The 17,836-nt window shown below is 40.4% G+C and overlaps 3 protein-coding genes and 2 non-coding genes across 6 annotated transcripts; 3 read left to right on the top strand and 2 right to left on the bottom strand.

Annotated features, from left to right (window-relative positions):
* Positions 1-1,077: 1,077 nt before the first annotated feature.
* On the bottom strand, positions 1,078-5,339 carry LOC129582993 (cyclic AMP-responsive element-binding protein 1-like). Of its 2 annotated transcripts, none has more exons than XM_055474637.1 (5): positions 5,184-5,339; positions 3,568-3,948; positions 2,866-3,012; positions 2,554-2,722; positions 1,078-1,637 (listed from the first exon to the last, which is right to left on the bottom strand). In XM_055474637.1, exons 2-5 carry the CDS (start codon positions 3,848-3,850, stop codon positions 1,475-1,477), a joined length of 762 nt encoding a protein of 253 aa, XP_055330612.1. In that variant the 5' UTR covers positions 3,851-3,948; positions 5,184-5,339; the 3' UTR covers positions 1,078-1,474. The 2 variants fall into 2 exon arrangements, with proteins under 2 accessions (XP_055330612.1, XP_055330613.1); XM_055474638.1 differs by having other exon boundaries at positions 1,078-1,625.
* A 336-nt stretch (positions 5,340-5,675) lies between these two features.
* LOC129582949 (netrin receptor unc-40-like) lies at positions 5,676-6,825 on the top strand. Its single transcript, XM_055474581.1, has 2 exons — positions 5,676-6,019; positions 6,071-6,825. The coding sequence occupies exons 1-2, from the start codon at positions 5,737-5,739 to the stop codon at positions 6,823-6,825; spliced, it is 1,038 nt and encodes a 345-aa protein (XP_055330556.1). The 5' UTR covers positions 5,676-5,736.
* Positions 6,826-7,316: 491 nt separating this feature from the next.
* On the bottom strand, positions 7,317-12,937 carry LOC129582967 (ceramide synthase 6-like). The gene is made up of 9 exons (XM_055474602.1): positions 12,477-12,937; positions 12,286-12,415; positions 11,447-11,553; positions 11,327-11,384; positions 11,110-11,253; positions 10,418-10,546; positions 9,723-9,829; positions 8,788-8,947; positions 7,317-7,929 (listed from the first exon to the last, which is right to left on the bottom strand). Exons 1-9 carry the CDS (start codon positions 12,653-12,655, stop codon positions 7,777-7,779), a joined length of 1,167 nt encoding a protein of 388 aa, XP_055330577.1. The 5' UTR covers positions 12,656-12,937; the 3' UTR covers positions 7,317-7,776.
* Positions 12,938-13,288: 351 nt separating this feature from the next.
* On the top strand, positions 13,289-13,407 carry LOC129583152 (5S ribosomal RNA). The gene has a single exon (XR_008689737.1). It is a non-coding gene; the product is annotated as a 5S ribosomal RNA (ribosomal RNA).
* A 166-nt stretch (positions 13,408-13,573) lies between these two features.
* On the top strand, positions 13,574-13,692 carry LOC129583151 (5S ribosomal RNA). Its single transcript, XR_008689736.1, has one exon. It is a non-coding gene; the product is annotated as a 5S ribosomal RNA (ribosomal RNA).
* The last annotated feature ends 4,144 nt before the right edge of the window (positions 13,693-17,836 follow it).

Genomic DNA, 17,836 nt, shown 5'->3' with positions numbered 1-17,836 from the left:
AGACTACACAAACACTTTGCGTATCCGTTGTGGAAAAAATTCAGTGCAGTAAGCGCTTTAGAACTTATTCACTGTTCACGAAGCCGTGATCGCCATTTTGTATTTTTCTTGTGCCGAACGGTGACGTAAATCCGAGGTTTTCTTACTCATATATTTACCTACACTAAAAACATCATTATTAATCGAATTTAATATTAACTAGAATTCTGAGGGAAATTAATTCCGTGTAAAACCTTTCAACCCAGATTTTGTACATTTTTCCGCTTCCAGACGACTTGATTCTTTTGGTGACTGTTTTCTTATATATTTTTCTAATGAACGCTGATTGCTTCCACTTGAGCGTTTTCTTATGAAAAGATTTTATTAATAATAGTCTAACATCAACACTGATGGAACGCTGATTATGTCCACATTTAAATCGTTTTTAGCTTTTCTCTTCGGTAAACGATTTTGGGCCTGACCGTATGGGAAAAATCACTAAAACCCATGCCAAAAATGTAGTGCAATGGCATAATCGTAATTAAGCGTCAAATGTATGTAATTAAGCGTCAAATGTCTCATGTACGTAATTAAGCGTCAAATGTACGAATTTCCACGTTGGTACAACGATGATGCAAAAATATTTTCCGGTTATTTTTCAATACATAATAATTATTGTACAAACCTATAAAATAACCTAACGCGAGATTTAGACGTTTATATTTCATGCAAAATTATTTTTTATTTATTTTTCAAAAAATTACACAAACATTTTAAAATAACCTGCAGACAGCGAATTCGTCAAGGCTTCGGGAAATTGTTTGCAATTTTGCATACGATGATACGACATTCGTGAAATAAAAAATACATACTTTTTTTCTCGTAATACCAAAACGTGTATACAGCACAGCAGCGAAAATCCCGCCTATTCATCGCACTGGATTTCAAACTTACAGTAATTATTTATGAATATTATAATTACAATAGTAATTATTTATTTACTATTTATTTAATGCTGCTAATTTTCTCTTGAAAATTGTTTGCCGAGTGTGTTGTGTTCCTCGACGAAAGCATTTAATTAACGGTAGCCTGAATGTCCAAATTCCTGAATTATATCAATTTTGTTCATCAACCGACAGGAAAACAAGCAGAGAATTGTCGAATGAAGGTAAAATCATTAAGACATCCAGCACACCGTCAAACTCTCCAACAACTTCCGGCGCGTAAAGAGGTAAACAGTCTCCCAGAAAAAAAACGGTTAAGAATAATTAGAACAGATAAAAACCATTCCCACCCGATAAATAATCGCGCGGAAATACCAAACACAAACTGAAGTTAAATAAACCAATACACAGCGACAAAAACACCGAAGACAATAATTAATTCCGATGAAAGTGTCCATCAGGGCGGACAGCGGATCCCTGGATGATTCCGACCGAAAATAACGGGCAACAAGAGAGAAATGTGACAAGCATGCAGACGAATGGCGCAACGATTAATCGTGCGATGTGGATTTACAGTAGAGCTCCTTCAAGGATTTTAATTCGTCGATGAGGGCTTTATTCTGGTTCTCCAGCACGGCGACGCGGTTCTCCAGGCACTTGATGTACTCTTTCTTCTTGCGCCGACACTCTTTCGCCGCTTCCCTGTTAATCAAACTAAAGAATTTAAGTAAAACAATCAATGTACGCAAAATAGTGGCAGAGAGTCAAATACAGAATTTCTTAAACAAATGAATCATGATTAACGAATTTATTAATTTGTACTTTATTAATAAAATTTGTAAACTCCAAATCGAACGATTTTCCCTGTCAAACAAACTAAATAAAATACGCAAACAATTAATTTATTAAAAAAAAGAAGCCAGGCAATACAGTCAGTTTTTGCAAAGCATATTAATAAAATTAATCTACACATATTTATGAACCTTATTCTTTAATAATGAAATTTATAAGCCTAAAAGCGAATGAATTTAATCAGCAATGACTGCCAGAGCAACGGAACAAACGCCCGCAGCACACTAGTTGCTGTTAAAATTCAAGAATTGTGTAGTGCAAGGGCTCCAAAAGATTTGATTTGCAGAAAAGCACGGGTCGTTCGCATACCAGTTAATCAAACTGAATATATGATGTTACCGATGGTGTTGTCGATTTAAAATATTCGGAACTTTTTTGCAGGTTGTAAAAAATCCGCAAATAGACAAAAACGATACACAATCGGTCTGAAAATAGTATTCCAAAAATATCAGATTAAACGCAATGAACCATGGAACAGATAAAACATAGTCGGCACAACTCCGCGAAAAATCCTCGTGAAAACATAAATAAATCAGTAAATTGTAAGTAATTAAATTCATTAAATAGCAATTTTACCGTGTGTATAAAACATTATGGGTTTTCAGTAAGTTTCTCAATTATGAAAAGAGAAAAACTAGTGAATTTAAAAATAGTGGAAAATATTAATAATAAAACCACAAATGCTGAATACAGTAGTGAATAGTAAAATACACCAGAACAAATTTAAAAAAAACGGGCTGGAATTTTCCCTGAGATAAAACACGGAAAAACCACGTACCGATTCTTCAGCAGGCGGACTTCGCGTTTCCGACCGGCCTCCTCAGCCATGACCTGCTGCTGCGGCGTCAGATTGGGCCCGGAGAGCGAGGGACTGCCGGCGCTGCTGCCGGAGGATCCGCTGGCGACCGACTTCATGCTGCCGGTGCTCAAGGAGGAATCGCCGCCCACTACCCGGGATAATTGACAATAATTACCATTTACCGGCGATATTAATATTTAATAATTAATAGCGTGCGGGATTAAATGTCAACAGCGCGCGTAATTATAGGGAAAGACGGCAAAAATAGCCGACTAGGGAAGAGATGCTTACGGGAGACGGGAATGAGGAACTGCTGCCCGTCCTGGGTCATGATCACCGTGGTGCCGGCGGCCAAGGAGGACATGTCCACGCTGCCACTGGGCACGGCCATCACGTTACCGTTACCGGCCAAATTCAGGGGTAATACTGATAAAATACCTGCGCAACCACACCACAATTGTCAATCTCAAATGCCAGAAATTCTAACTATTAATTTATCACCGCGGAGGCTCGGGCGCGCTAAGACGGCAAACATTACAAGTTATTAATGAAACCATACGAAAAATATTCACTAAAATAACTACATACCATTATTAGATATCATTGTGTTTTAAAAAATCCATACATTTCAAGTAATAAATACAGGGAAAGAAAAACTTATTAATAAAAAAGCTATAATTATAATATGGAATTTTGGATTTTTTTTAAATGTCTAAAGTTCGCTAAAGCAGCTACTTATTAGCTATTATTATTATAATCGCGCTAAAAGGAAAATTAATAGCATAGTGGAAATAAGTTTTGCAGCTGTCGTCCTTATTTTTAAAACCATTCTATGTATCCCGTACGCAGTCTTTTACTGGGTAATGTCTAACAAAATTAATTTTTGTATTTACAGTTGCATTTGATATTAGTTTTTATGCACTCCTTTTAATTGCCATTTTTTGTTAAATTATTCGGATACTCGTTACTGGTAAAACGGGGAATCTAACTCACCGTTCGACGTCTGATACTGGACGGTCTGTCCAGGCGCGAGCTGGGCCAATTCGCCGCCGGTGGTCAGCGAGTGCTGGCCGCGTGCGCTGACCCCCCGTTTACCGGTTAACCGGCCGCGTGAGCCCCCGGGGGCGCCGCGATGCTGCTGCTGTTGGTGGTGATGGGGATGGTGCGGCGGAGGGGCGAAGACGAGGTCCTTGTGGTCGTTCAGGGAGGACGGTTCGGAGACGGCCGAGCTGCTTGATTCCAGATCCTCGTCGCTGCGTGGCGAGGATGCAGTCATGCTTCTCTGGCCCAGCGGATCACAATGCCGACAGTGGGGGGATGCGGGAAAAATTGGGGATGTGGATTGTGTTCAGGGAAAACCAACCGAAAGGTCATCTGAATAAGATGAACGCTTTTTTTACAGGTACACGCTTTTTACGCTTTCTTTACAGAACGCTTTCTTTGTGTGCAGATTTTGTAACTTCATTAATTTTTCCTTATTATTAAAATTAATGGTAATGAAAATAGTATTTAATTAGAGCGTGTTCGGGAGCTCACTGGGAGCTTTCGATTACCAACTGAATTTAAGAAAAAAATTATAAGCAACTACTAGGATACGAGTAGTGAAGTTCAGGTTTGCGCTTTCATGTCCAAACATGAAAATTGTTAAGCTACTGCTCGCTCTGACATCATCCAGCGACAAAGCCAGCGTTACATAACGTCGTAACCCACTAATGTACGGTGGCGCGACAACCTCAGCGTTATTCCTGAATCATGCAATTTCTGATGCGTCATAGCGGACACTTTCACTGGAGGAACTCGTGACTGATCGATTGATGGCGCAGTTTCGGTCTAAACACGGTACCGTGTACTACACGATAACACGCACACTGTGCTGCACCTTGCAACGAACTAACGAAGCAGCCGCGTTCAAAATGGTCGCGCGCTGCTGTATCAGCACGACACCATTCGATAAAGCCCGAAATCATGTTTTATTATCAAACCATGCCATTGTGTAACGACCTCAAATACAGTATTTTACTGTTCGGAAGCCTAATTAATGTTACCAAAAAAAGCCAGTATGACGTCAAGAAAGCCGAGAAAATGCGGTTTCAGGCTGATCAGCTGAAGAAGCGGTTGGCGTCGCAGTTTCCCTGTTCTCTGGTACACTGTGAAAAGAGCCGGCTACAGGGAAGTGCATGCTGAAGCTTAACAGTGTTTGTGCAAAATGACAATCTGACGCATTTGCGAACTATCTCTGTTATGAACATAAGAATCTGCACGGAGAAATACAGAAACCAACAAAATTCACTGCAGATAGAATTTGTCGCTCTTAGTTTCGCATTATTTCGGCAGATCCTTAAAATAACCAACACATTTGAAAACCATAGGCGAAAAAAACTAAGAGATACCGAAAAAAGTTAATTCCCAGAGACAACCAAAGCCGCGGTGTGATTTTGAAAAATCAGGCATACAGTTCGACGACCCCAACAAAATTCAAAAATAAAAATTAATGTCCTTGACAAATTCTAATTTCTGCCAATTATTATCTTCGTGAAATATTCTGGCGTATTACGCAATAAATAAAGAACGAATGGTCAGAAAACACAAACAATGCGGTGGTCACTTACATATGCCGCGACGCGAGAGATAATCAGCTGGGGAAAAGCACGGATGATGGGCGAGCCAGAATCTATGGCGACTATCGTGACGTTGTGTGACGTGGAAATCTTGTAAGCACCCTGCACAGCGAAATGAAGACTCCTGCTGCCGTCGACGGCGCATGCGCTCAGCCTGCGCTGGCATGTCAGACAGCAGCGCCGAGCATCCGGCTGGCACGTGCTCGTACGCGGCTGATTGGCTGAAATGCGGGGTGGGGCTTGTTCTTGATAACGCTTCAACTGTGCGCGAGCAGTCCAGTCGCTGTGTGTTGTACTGCACGGCACAGCGCTCGTACAGGGAACGTATTACTGCAGATGCAGTGCAAGCGCCTAACTGGCTGTGATCCGCAGCAGAAATTCTGCGTAATGTTGTCGCAATGATACGTCTCGGATAGATCGCCGAATAAAGGCGTGGTCGCTGCGATGAATGAGCGATGCTGCGTTGATAGCGGAAATAGCAACGTTGGGCGGTTGCCAAATTTCGAAAAATCATTTTTAAATTTTAATCAGTTTATATTCAGAAATGGTTAAAAAATCCGCTTTTTATTCCCTTTTTATTTCTGCCGTAAATTCCCTACCGGAAATCCGGGATCCGGAAGTTCCCTTTCTCTCGTTAATCCCTTTTCTGGCAGTTTTTAATATGGCAAGAGCATTTAATCTAACAGCGTGTGAAAATACCCGGCCGCTTCTGAAAATGCAGTTCCCGGCGGACGTCAGTTACCGGTTATTCTGGACCGCTCCCGTCGACAACGGAAGTCCCATTTTCCGTTACAAAATTCTATACTACCCCGTATCTTCTCCCGTAGGTGAGCACTAATTAAAAAAATATTTCCTTAAAATAAAAATAATTTTTTTAGAGCGGAATGAATTATTCACGCAAGGCTCGGCCACCTCCGTGACCTTAACCGGCCTCCTCCCGGAGACCCATTACACGGTGGAAATAACCGCGGAAAACGCTTTTGGATCGAGTCCTGCGTCGACCTACACCGTGTTCACCGGTAGTCGACTGACCCCGACGTTTCCCTTGGCGCGTATCTGCAACGTCGCGGTCCTCGACCAGACCGCCACCTCCGTGACCTTTGACTTCCGGTGGTGTGATCCGCTGATTGAGACCACCAGCATCGAGGGCCGCTTCACCAGTCAAGCCAATTCCAGTCAAACGTTCAATAAAACGTGGTCGGCCAATCACCCGCCGTTCGTTTTAACGGGCCTCCAGCCGGGCGGCAGCTACACCTTCAAACTGCGGGTACGCAACCGGCACGGGGAGGGCGCGGTACACAGCGGGATCCGCAGTATCTCCCAGCCGCCGGCCGGCCCCCCGCGGGCGCCGGTGCTGTTAGGACCGCGGAATTACTACCGGCTGCAGTGGAGGCCCTCCGTCCGGGCGGCGGGGGCGGAGTACGGGGTGGAGTGCGCCGGGGGCGAGGGAGCGGGGCGGGGGACGTATGCCGGGGTGCGGGAGTACTGGGACTGGAATGGTGCGGTGCCGAATGCGACGTATAACGTCGTGGTGACGGCCAAACAGGGGAATGCGTCCACCGGAAGTGGGTGTGTCGCCGTGCAGAATTTCACGGTGCTGACGGGATACCATGTTCCGGTGGTTGTTCCTTGAACGGGAATATTCTGTCTCTAGTTTCCTGAGCTTGTAAAAACGTTCCTATAAATTATTTGTTTTTAATTTTCAAAACTCCACAGTTTGCTGTTCGGATTTTTTGGTTATTATTCAGTGATTTTTCTTTACTTTTATATTTTCGTTATACAGAATACACATGCATGAAATTGCCGCAAATCTCCGTTTCGTTCTTCATTCCAACGGCGGCAAATAAAACAGTTTATACAAATAAATATTTCCAAAAATTTGCATGACTTGAAAAGTAGATTTCCGTTTTTTCCGTGTTTTTTATTGATCTTCTTTTAGAAACAGGATAATAATTAATACTGTAATAAAAGTACAGTAAATGATGTACAGTAAATAACCAGTAAATTATAAATTAACATCCAGTTTATTATCGTGCGTTTTGTTCTTCATCCTAACGGCGACAAATAAAAATTTAAAAATTTGTACGAGTATAAATAATTTTTTTTCGCGATCAAGATTTGACGTTTTAATATTCGGACATTTTATTATCATTCATCGTGTATTTTTTTTATTAAATTCAGTTACACAGGTAAAATAAACCGAACTCCGCTGCATCCCAAACGGCGACGAATAAAATTAGTAAAACCAAAATTAAAAACCAATAGATCTCCATAAAATCACCACACACACCCACATACCGAAAACAGGTTAAAAATAAACAAATTAATCAAAATAAAATCAGCTAAAAAATCGCCCAGATAAAACCGCTCTGTAAAAAGAGAAAGAAATCAATTAACAACGCACACAAACCGCTTTTTAGCCCAAACAGAGAAACGCGCACAAAGCCCAGGTTAAATGGATTAAATATGGGGGGAAAACAGTACAAATCTATCCACACTGAAACACATCCATGCCGCGGATCAACGCCGTTCCAGGCCAATTCAATCACAAGTGCCGTCGGTTTTTCCCGATTGTATTTATTATTTATTCTTCCCGCCGCGCCTTCGTCTTGACCACGCCGTTGCGGGCCGGGCGACCGCCCTTGTCGGCGGTGTGATTGTTGGTCAGGGACGCGGTGGTGTCGCCGGCGTCGTCCAGCTCCAGATCCTCGTCGGTATCACTGCGGGCGTCGTCCGTCTACCGTACCAAAAAATCATAAAAACATCCTGTCATTTTTTCCTGATTTTTCCTGTCATTTTTCCTGATGTTTTTCCATTGCCACAATTAATCTTGCCTTTTTTTTTACATCAGGGTTTTCGTTCTACATTTTTTGCCTGATATTTCTGACTGAGTACGACATCTTCAGAAAAATATATTGTATAAAATATGCTGCATAATAGTCTGTAAATAAAAAATTCATTCACAATAAAGAAAATTGGAAATAAAAAAGGATTTATAATGCAAATAAAATCGGAGTTGGCTTTTTGTTTCAGAATTTAATTTCCCGAGCTAAATCTGCAGTCAAGTCTGGCAATTAAAAGATCCTTTGTTGTAAGCCTTCGGAATAAAAATCACTGCATTTTTTCTTCCATTAATAAAAAAATCAAATAATAATAAAAAGTTTGCATTCTTTTTTCAAATTAAAAAATTGTCGATTATTAATTACTGTTCAAATGTGATGCAACCGCCGCCCGGGGGTAACTGCCAAACAAGGCATGCGAGCATTCGCGCACAGCCATTACACTACAAGTTTCCCTGTAGAACGAGCAAACAAAACCGAGGCATTTGTCTGCTTGTCGATATAATTATTTTTAAATCAATGGTAAAATAAATTTACATTTTTAATAATAATTAAAAGCAGTAATATTAACAGCCTGCACCGTTGATTTTTTCCTAAAATGCTGCGCACAACAAAGTGCCGGGAAAGTCTGTCAAGAATGCACCAGTCCAGAAAAAAAGTACTTAATTTTAGTAAATATTTTAATAATATGTATTAAAGCAAATCGTTCAATAAATAAGCAATTGTAATGAAATATTTCTTGTTGCGGAATGTACCTTGCCGGTGCGGAGACTGTTGATGGCGATGCGGAGAATGTACCAGGTCCAGATGAAGTGCAGGACTTGCAGCATAATCAGCAGACTGTTGAACACCCAGTACGCCGGGAAGCAGAAGCCCACGGACTGGCAGCCCTCGAACGCGGCGCTATACACCACCCTGCCAATAGACATACATGTCCACTATTAGTACATAATACACCGACAGACCAAAGAATAAATTATCACTTCCAGCATAGCCGCAGCGAATTTCCCGCGTGAAATGTCAATTTTTTACACATTAATTTTCCATTTTACTGCCTTCGATCAACCTCTGATAATTCGATAATCCTGATAATTCGATAATCTGATAATTCGATTCGATAATTCGGTTACGTCAACATCAATCACAATTTTTATAATAATCGAAATAAATAAAAAAATTAACATTTTGATAAAAAAACTAAATCAATGTATTTCGAAACCGTCGGAAATTCTTTTGTGCATCACAATCTCGATTTTTCCGAATAAAGAAAAATTTTTACTTCAAATTATTTTTCCATAATTACCGAAATGATTATAAGATTAAAATTCGCAACGATTTACATTAGTTAAAATCTCTCAGATTTATTTATTTAAGAAATATTTTCACCTTTTGATTTCTTTTTTTTTTCTTTTCCTTTAACTACCGGAATAAATATAAAATCTGAATTCTAATTTAATTAAATTAACTGAAATTTACACATCTTCAAATCGTCAGGAATTCTTATCAAAATCACGAGGCTGATTTTTTTTGGAAAATAGAAATAATTCAACTTTTATCTAACGCATTTATTTTTCTGAATTTTTACAACGATTATCTCGCGATAACGAGCGATGGAGAAAATAAAATATGTTTGACCGTAAAACGGCCGGGGAAAAATGCAGTGCGACCGGTGACAAGTGTATGCGCTTACGCGTATGGATAAATAACAAGGCGCGTGACGATCCAGACAATGGCGAACACGCCGAACAAGGCATCACATAATCGCGGCCGATTGGCGTAACGAGCCAATTTGGCAGCCTGCCCAACACACAAGCAACATTACATTTTTCCGTTTCTTCACTCATAACGCACGCAGGCCTAATTCAGCCAATACATTTACAACTGAACAAGAAACAGAAAAGAACGGAACCAAATATTCTGAAATAAATTCTAATATGCGTTATTTAAAAAAATATAAATAACAATAAATCGCATATTAAGGCCGTAATTAAAATAATAGTGTAGCCGTACGCAAAACAAACTTTTCACTTATTCAACACAATCACATTGGCCAAATTGTGATTTTTAAACGTCCCAGTTTTCTCAGAAGATACGGCAACATATCACAAACTGAATCTTCATTTACAAAAATAATTAAAAAAGTAAATTAAATAATTAACACTAATAACAGAAACAAATCGACATCATCAGTTTACTTTTATACAGAGGATTAACATAATGTTATTGTAGTGCAGTGGCTGCGTGAAATGATAAGCAACATGCAGCGACATTCATGAAACCGTAAGAGATAAAGTTATTTCAAAACGTCAATCATTTTACTGCCGATTTAGAAAATATTTTTTTAATTATTGTAAAATTATTCACAGTGATTAGGGAGCGACTTACTTCCAGGAAGACGTCAGCCACATCGTGGATGAGAAGCACGAGGGTGCCCACCCGCGTCAGATTGTCCACCCAGGACAGCACCAGCAGCAGGATGGTGGTTACGTGGTGGGCGAACATTTGCCAAAAATCCTGTTAATACGGCCACAAGCAGTTGACAACACACCCGCCCGTCAGTTTATCTAATCTCTTGCGCAAATGTTCACGCTTACGCCGACCCCATTCATGCGCTTCACAACTAATCACAAATCTAACCGACAAACCAGAAACCAACGACAAAAGAATCGCTTAACGCAGCCGAATTGCATAATTAACAAATAAATAGATCAAATATCACACCATGATGAGAAACTCGTTAATAAATTAATCAAAATAAAAAGCAAGAAAAAATTTAACTCAAAAAATAAATACAGCAAATATTACACTATGATGGGAAATTTATTAAAAAATTCATCAATAAAAGAAGTAAAAAAATCTGCTAAGATAATTTGGAAAAGTCAAGCGTGTATTCGATTAGAAATCAAAGTTTCAATTTTTTTTATTAAACTCAAGGGTTATATTAAAAATTCTCATTAGAAATGGCAGACAGGAATCGGCTAGTTGACCATCGATATTAAAATACGACTTTAAAAATAAAAAAAATGAAAAATCAATCAAAATAATGCATTTTAAGTGTATTTCCTAGTTCAGCTCACCTTTCTCTTCACATCAAAAAACTGCGAGATGAGAAGCGACCAATAGAAGGACATGGGGATCATGTAATACCAGAAGACATCGTTATCGATGGGATGATAGGGATACCCGAGCCAACACTGTTTCGTCTCGTAAAACCACGGTTTCTATATAAAAATACCAATAAATCTCCGAAATTTCCCTTATTTTCGCCATAGCAAATTCAGTCCTCCCTCTTACATCGTACAGCACCCAGAATCCGTACAGCATAGCGGATGTGTAGTAGAAAAACCTCCATCTGCCCAAAACACGGAATGACGTAGAAAACAGGGACTGAAACGGAAGCAAGCATCGACAAACCCGGTTTCGTTGAACTTTTGCAGCTGACTCTGGCTGTCCGCGGCCTTCCGCTGGCGAAACCAGCGTTCCACTTGACGCGATGTTAAATCCACACGCTTGCTTAAATCCTGCACCGGAACACATCGGAATAAATTAAACACACCATCAGAATCAAAAACAAACGGATAATAAACTGATTTTATGACCAGCAATAAAATTCAAATATCCATGAAAAATCCGATTAAATTTTCGTCTGACTGCCTAGATTAATACAAGTTATAAATACATAAAAATGTGATAATGCCAAATTGTCTATAAAATACAAAACAGTTTGAAAATCTGGTCTATTTTTCAGATAGGGTTAAACGAAAAAACCAAATGCATCGTGCCTACATAAAAAAATAATTATGAAAAAGGTAAAATAAAGGAGCGAAATAATTGGCTAAGAAAAACCTTTATACGATGAAAAATATCTCACAAATGGCAAGTCAAAAAAGGAGATATTAATCCTTTCAAACGCAACAAATGTAGTATATTAAAATTTAAAAATAATCCAGGACATTAAATAATTAAATAAAATGTAAAGGCACCAGAGGGCCAAACTGAATATTATTGGGGAAATTTGCAGAATTTACACATTTGATTTTCACGGTGTTTTTTACGCAATAGCATCCAATTTTAATTTTACGGCGTTTTTTAACCAGTTATAAAAATCAAAAGATTGACAGAAACTACACGAAATTTAAATTTACCGTAAAAATAAATTTACATAAAAAGCTACGAAAATTCTAGTTTCACTTGACAATATAATTTTTAAAAAAATAAGTAATCGACAAAAAAGATAAGAAAAATGATCGCACCTGTATAACCTCGGTCGGGGGTATGCGTTTCTTCTTGCGGAAGACAGCCTCCAGGACAGGATTGTCGAGAGGCGCCCGGGGTCGCCGATCACTGATCCCGATACTGCGCCCGATGGGACTGCACACATACCTGCGCAAACACGCACATTTCGACGGCTATCGACACCCTAGATAATGGTACCACAATATACTTCTCAAAGACAATCCGCACACCGAAGACCAGCAGGGACAGGGGAATGGGGAAGTAGATCCAGTGGAAATCGGGATAGTTCTGCTCGCGGGTGGAACTGAAGACCGTCCAGTTGTAGCCCTCCGGGAGCCAGAACCATTCGGGCCACAGGAGATTATTGACGTGCTTGGTAATGTTCATCGTAAGAGGATGGACAGACAGCGCACGCACACCACCGAGACTGATGATGGAGGGGGTTCGCGGGCGTGCTGCTGCGTGTTGCGACACGTTAGCATCGGGTGGTGGGGGTGTACAAACCGGGGATTACAAGGATGGTGTGGAGGATAGGTTGGGGATGAATATGAAATGATAAGAGGAAGAAAAAATAAGGAGTGTGGACGACGGCGTGTGTGGCATGCCTGTGGAATATTGCTCGGTGGATCGCGCGATTGACTGAAAATGATAGGAGGAAATTAAATCATCATTTGCCTGCCTGCCTGCCAAAAATAATTCCGACGTGAGTACGGAGGAAGGTGCGCTTCCATTGCCACTGGGCATTCCACTGATTGGCATTTGGCTCAATGGAATCAGGACAGTACGTATGTTCAGCGGACATGGTAATACGAACTGGCTCGTAGAAATGGAAATGGAATCGGTTTGTGTATACTACTCGGAACGACATCTGAAGCACCAAATAAGCCAGAAATCGTGTTTGGGTTATATAATTTCGGTTTTTTTTGAGTAGGTAACTGGTCTAATCTGTTATTACGACTAAACGGTGAAAGATTAATCCTTATTATTACCAAGTCCGGCGTTGCTGATTTGACAGCATTTGTCTACGACCATACCACGTAGAAAACTCCCGATCCCGTTCGATCTCGGAAGATAACCTACGTCGGGCCCGGTTAGTACTTGGATGGGTGACCGCTTGGGAACACCGGGTGTTGTAGACTTTTTTGCTATTTTAAATAGACGGCTTTTATGTCTGTTAGCTAACTATACTTACTTTATTTATATTTTATTAATTATTCACACAAATGTATTTAATTAATGGAATTTTCATTAAACATGCCGGGTTTATTCGGCATCACTAACGGCGTTATAAATACCTAAGCATTCGTCTACGACCATACCACGTAGAAAACTCCCGATCCCGTTCGATCTCGGAAGATAACCTACGTCGGGCCCGGTTAGTACTTGGATGGGTGACCGCTTGGGAACACCGGGTGTTGTAGACTTTTTGCACTTTAAAAAGACTGCTTTTTGCCCTGTTAGATAACTATAGAAGTGTTCGATATTATTTATATTTGGTTAATTATTGACGCAAATGTATTTAATAAAGGACTTTTTAATAATTGTGCCGAGTTTACTGGACATCTCAGCCGGCGTTATAGCTTGGATGGTTAGTACTAGACGACTTTCCGGCCTGTTGGCTAACTATACCGATGCGTAAAAACAACAGAATAAAAGCACTTGCTTTTTACTCGTGCATATAGCTTTAATTAAGATTGTGTTTTGATAATTGTGTTGGTTTGATTCAGCTTAACAACCGACGCTTTAAATGCCTAATCTTTCGTCTGCGACCATTCTACGTAGAAAACTCTCGATTACGTTCTTACTCGGAAGTGTTGAAAACTGCTGCGGCGTCGGCCTGCATGGCAGAGACCAACCAAACCAGGACTGGAGATTACTCGTATACCTAAAGAAATTCCTATCTTGTGCATACACTTTAAAGTTACTTATAGGGGTGTTTAGTTAGCTAACTTTTTTGAAAGAACGTTGTGCCTTTTTGTTTTTTTTCTAATAATTGCACAGTTGCGCGGATAACAATACCAGTGCACTCACAGTTATGTACGTAAAAGTGCGTCAGATCTTCTGAAATAAATAAATAACAAGCGGAAATTAGTCGCATACCGGAAATATATCGCTTAAAAAAACTAGAAATTTTGTCGACAGTTAACGATCCCCGCACTTGACCATCGGCAGGACAGCGCTTCTTTTGCTGGAACAAGGTGGAAAATAAGTACAATATTTCTGTTTGGTTACTTCATGTCTGCAGGCTGCAGCACAGGAAGGAGCATTTTCAGAAATTTCTGCACAAAACTAACGGCAGCTGCATTCGGCACCACTTCCGTGCTACAGTATGTACCATAGTAGAAGTGAAATTGTAGAATAACGGTCTGACTGTCCAGATGTTGAATTGTATTGATCTACGCAAAACGCAAGTGCATGAAGAACATGAACGTCATCAGCTGAACGCCGCCCGCAGCATTAAGAAAATTCTACAACTGCTTTTTATTGAAATCTGATATGCAGAATTTACTTATGCATCAGCGAACTGTGTTTTACAATCGGACTCGGGTCCTGAAATCCAAACTACAGTAGTGTAGTTAAAAATAATTGTATGCCAACATTCATCCATGTGCGGCTTGTATTAACTGCACCAAAATCCGGTATCAGAAGGCGGCAGCGTGCCTTCAGACCATGATGTTCATGATGCCAGGAAAACATGATGTTCTGATTTACATCCGAGGAAAACTGCGCTTTTGGAAATATTTGCGACAAAAGGATAAGCAATGCGATATATCTTAGCAGATTAACATGACAAACACTGGCCGATGAAATTTATAACTTAATAAACTTATGAAAATCGCCAGAAAGTTACACAGTGAAGATGATCAACGATCGCTCAAACGAAAGTACTTGTCGAAGTCTGTTGCGTTAGATGGCGATGCTGCACGTGCACTCCTGCTTTCGTTCGACAACACCCGGCCACGATTTTCCAGGCTTTTCTCCCATAATCCGGATTGATCAGACAGTAGACGAAGAAGCCCAGAGAATAATTCGCCGAATACGAATGAATTCTTATCGCGTAAAACATGTCCATTGACGAATCCGGTACCCGGTACGCGCACAAGTTCTCCAGGATCTCGTACAAGACCAGCGGCGCTTTCAGTATGGCATTCATACAGCTGGACATGACCAGCATGCGTACGGCCGCTCCGTGCCGAGTGCGACGCTTTGGTGGATTAACGCTTTTGCAGGTTGTGGCGACCTTCGACGGTAAAATTTGTGAGGAACCGGTGGAATTTGATTTGGATAAGTTGAACGTCCGAAGTTTCCACGTCGATGAACGCATGTCGAAACGGTAGTCCGAACTCGGCGGGGCTTTGTACCGGCACAGCAAGAACAAGATGACCACGAGGTTCGATGCAAGGATCGCGAAGAACGTGAAGACGATGACGAATGACTGCAAACATAAATTAACTTTGACACAGAAGAGTATTCGATATCTTTGATATATCGTTATAAGCCCGCGTGACCTTTTGGTCACATTTTCCGCACCGTTCCTTTCGCATGAACGGTGCTCCATTCCATTAACCATCGGCCATGCAGTCGAAGCGCGTAGTTGTCTGACAACGAGAAGGCTTTGATGTAGTCGACGAGCCATGTCGTAACCGCCAGCACCATAAGTACTACAATGGCAGTTCTTATTCGGCTCGATGTCAAGATCATCCGGCTTTTCAGTGGGAAGAGGACGCTGATGAGGTGGGACAGGTTGAAAAGGAGCAGTGTCCTAGAAATTTGAAATTTATTTAATGCCGACCCATTCGTGCTCCTGGTCTTCGAGACTGGGTAATCCAAAGGTCACTCTGACTAGTATGTATTTAGTATACAAATTGTCATAACTGAGGAGGCTTCATTAGTTTGTTTTACCAGTCCGAAGAGGTGATCCCAACATCTGCAGTTGTCAGGAAGACGAACGCGCTTCTTAAAATGTCTGCATCATCCTACGAAATCAAAAATTGGCAAGAACGTTACTGCATTGCCAGTTTAAACTAGGAATTCTGCCGGCGAGTCGAGACGGCTTGTGAGTCGTAGCCCGAATTCTAAAGGCTCATAAGTACTGTACTTCATGTATAAAAGCAAGGAATTAGATATGGGCGATTTTGTACATGTCAAATTTTTCAAGGCAAGATTTTTTACGTGTATGTATCCGCAGTATCCCGACTCCTTTTTGTTCATTGCCCTATCCAACCGTATCTCTGCAGTATCCTTTACGTATTCCACATGAATCCTACTAAGAAACCCTGGAAGCCCTAAGAAAGCTAATAAGCCTGAGAAAACCTCCGAAATCTAAGAAAGGAAATCTTACCTAAGGAAATTTAAGAAAATTAACTTGATACGTGGAGGGTACACGAAGGGTACCGTACGCGTGAGGATACCGTGGAATGCGCCGGTCAAAAAGAACAACCACACTAAAAATAAATATACTGCAGAGATACGGTGGGATACTGTTGATACAAGTCAAAACACCCGGAAAATTTAACGTGTACAGTATGCTAACCATGCTGAAGGTGTACGAGTAGGAAGTACAGAACCGATACGAGTACACAATAAGCCAGTAACAGACTGACGTAGTGAACCTTACGGATTTTTGTAGCTCGAAAATGTAGTACGAGATGCAGTGAGACCATCTGAAAGAAGAAGGATTAGTACTCTGTACAGATCATGCTCAAATTATCGGAATAAAAAATACACTTCGTTATTTTGTTTAAAAATAAAAAAAAATTCAGTTAAGTACAAAGCTGCATAGTCAACTTGGAAGAAACATAACTTTTCTAAAATTTTAAAACGACTTCTGAAAGTGTTGAAATTCCATTAATTTTAGAATTTAAAAAAATTCCTTGAAACTGTTTTTGGTTCCGATTCGTCTGTAGATTATTTGTGTGATCAAATAACTCAGTGTTTTGGCACCACAATACTTCAAAATGTTTTGCTCATTTAGGTAATTGAAATTCCTATGCCAATTAAATGGTGGCTATTAATTTGATTCTGCCCAGTGCCCACACTAAAACCGCGCGTGCCCGGTGTCAGGATTTTCAAGCCAGTGCTTTCGCAGCCATAATTAATTTTGATCATGTCGGATGATATGACTAATACAAAACAGCGTTTCGGAGTGCGCGAAAGCGGAAGTTTCTGCGGACGAAATTGGTGCAATACGGCATATCCATTAATTATATTTATATAACCATATAACTATGGGCGCACCGTTATATAGTATATGTTTGTGACAGGGTTCGTTACAGGTTGTAACTGCTAACTGCTACCCTAATATATGGCAGTTGAGCTTATGCACCAGCACCAAAGGTACATTAAAGTGTTTCGCCACTAAAATGTATTATGTTTACAATTTTATTGACCTTTGAAATGCACAGTAATATACGGTGACCTCAGACCGGCGTATGTATTGTACAGTATGTATGTCCTCACGGACAGGCGTTTTTAAGCTGCAAGTTCTGTACGTACAGTATCTGATCTATAGAAGTACATGTGATTAAAGCGAATTTAAACGCGGTGTTCACCGTTTTAAAACACTTC

Source organism: Paramacrobiotus metropolitanus, unplaced genomic scaffold, assembly GCF_019649055.1.
Source record: "Paramacrobiotus metropolitanus isolate TYO unplaced genomic scaffold, Prichtersi_v1.0 Parri_scaffold0000009, whole genome shotgun sequence".
NCBI lineage: Eukaryota > Metazoa > Tardigrada > Eutardigrada > Parachela > Macrobiotidae > Paramacrobiotus > Paramacrobiotus metropolitanus.
The sequence above is the reverse complement of the archived record's forward strand: the minus strand, read 5'-3'. Positions and strand labels throughout refer to the sequence as shown.

Bases quoted from the DNA above. Each gene is read 5' to 3' on its own strand.
- LOC129582993 (XM_055474637.1), bottom strand. From the start codon at position 3,850: ATGACTGCATCCTCGCCACGCAGCGACGAGGATCTGGAATCAAGCAGC. The intron at 3,013-3,567 runs GTGAGTTAGATT...GTGGTTGCGCAG, and splicing joins CCAGTATCAGACGTCGAACG to GTATTTTATCAGTATTACCC. The intron at 2,723-2,865 runs GTAAGCATCTCT...TATCCCGGGTAG, and splicing joins GTTCCTCATTCCCGTCTCCC to TGGGCGGCGATTCCTCCTTG.
- LOC129582949 (XM_055474581.1), top strand. From the start codon at position 5,737: ATGGTTAAAAAATCCGCTTTTTATTCCCTTTTTATTTCTGCCGTAAAT. The intron at 6,020-6,070 runs GTGAGCACTAAT...TAATTTTTTTAG, and splicing joins CCCCGTATCTTCTCCCGTAG to AGCGGAATGAATTATTCACG.
- LOC129582967 (XM_055474602.1), bottom strand. From the start codon at position 12,655: ATGAACATTACCAAGCACGTCAATAATCTCCTGTGGCCCGAATGGTTC. The intron at 12,416-12,476 runs GTATATTGTGGT...GTGTTTGCGCAG, and splicing joins GTGCGGATTGTCTTTGAGAA to GTATGTGTGCAGTCCCATCG. The intron at 11,254-11,326 runs GTAAGAGGGAGG...ATTTTTATATAG, and splicing joins GATTCTGGGTGCTGTACGAT to AAACCGTGGTTTTACGAGAC.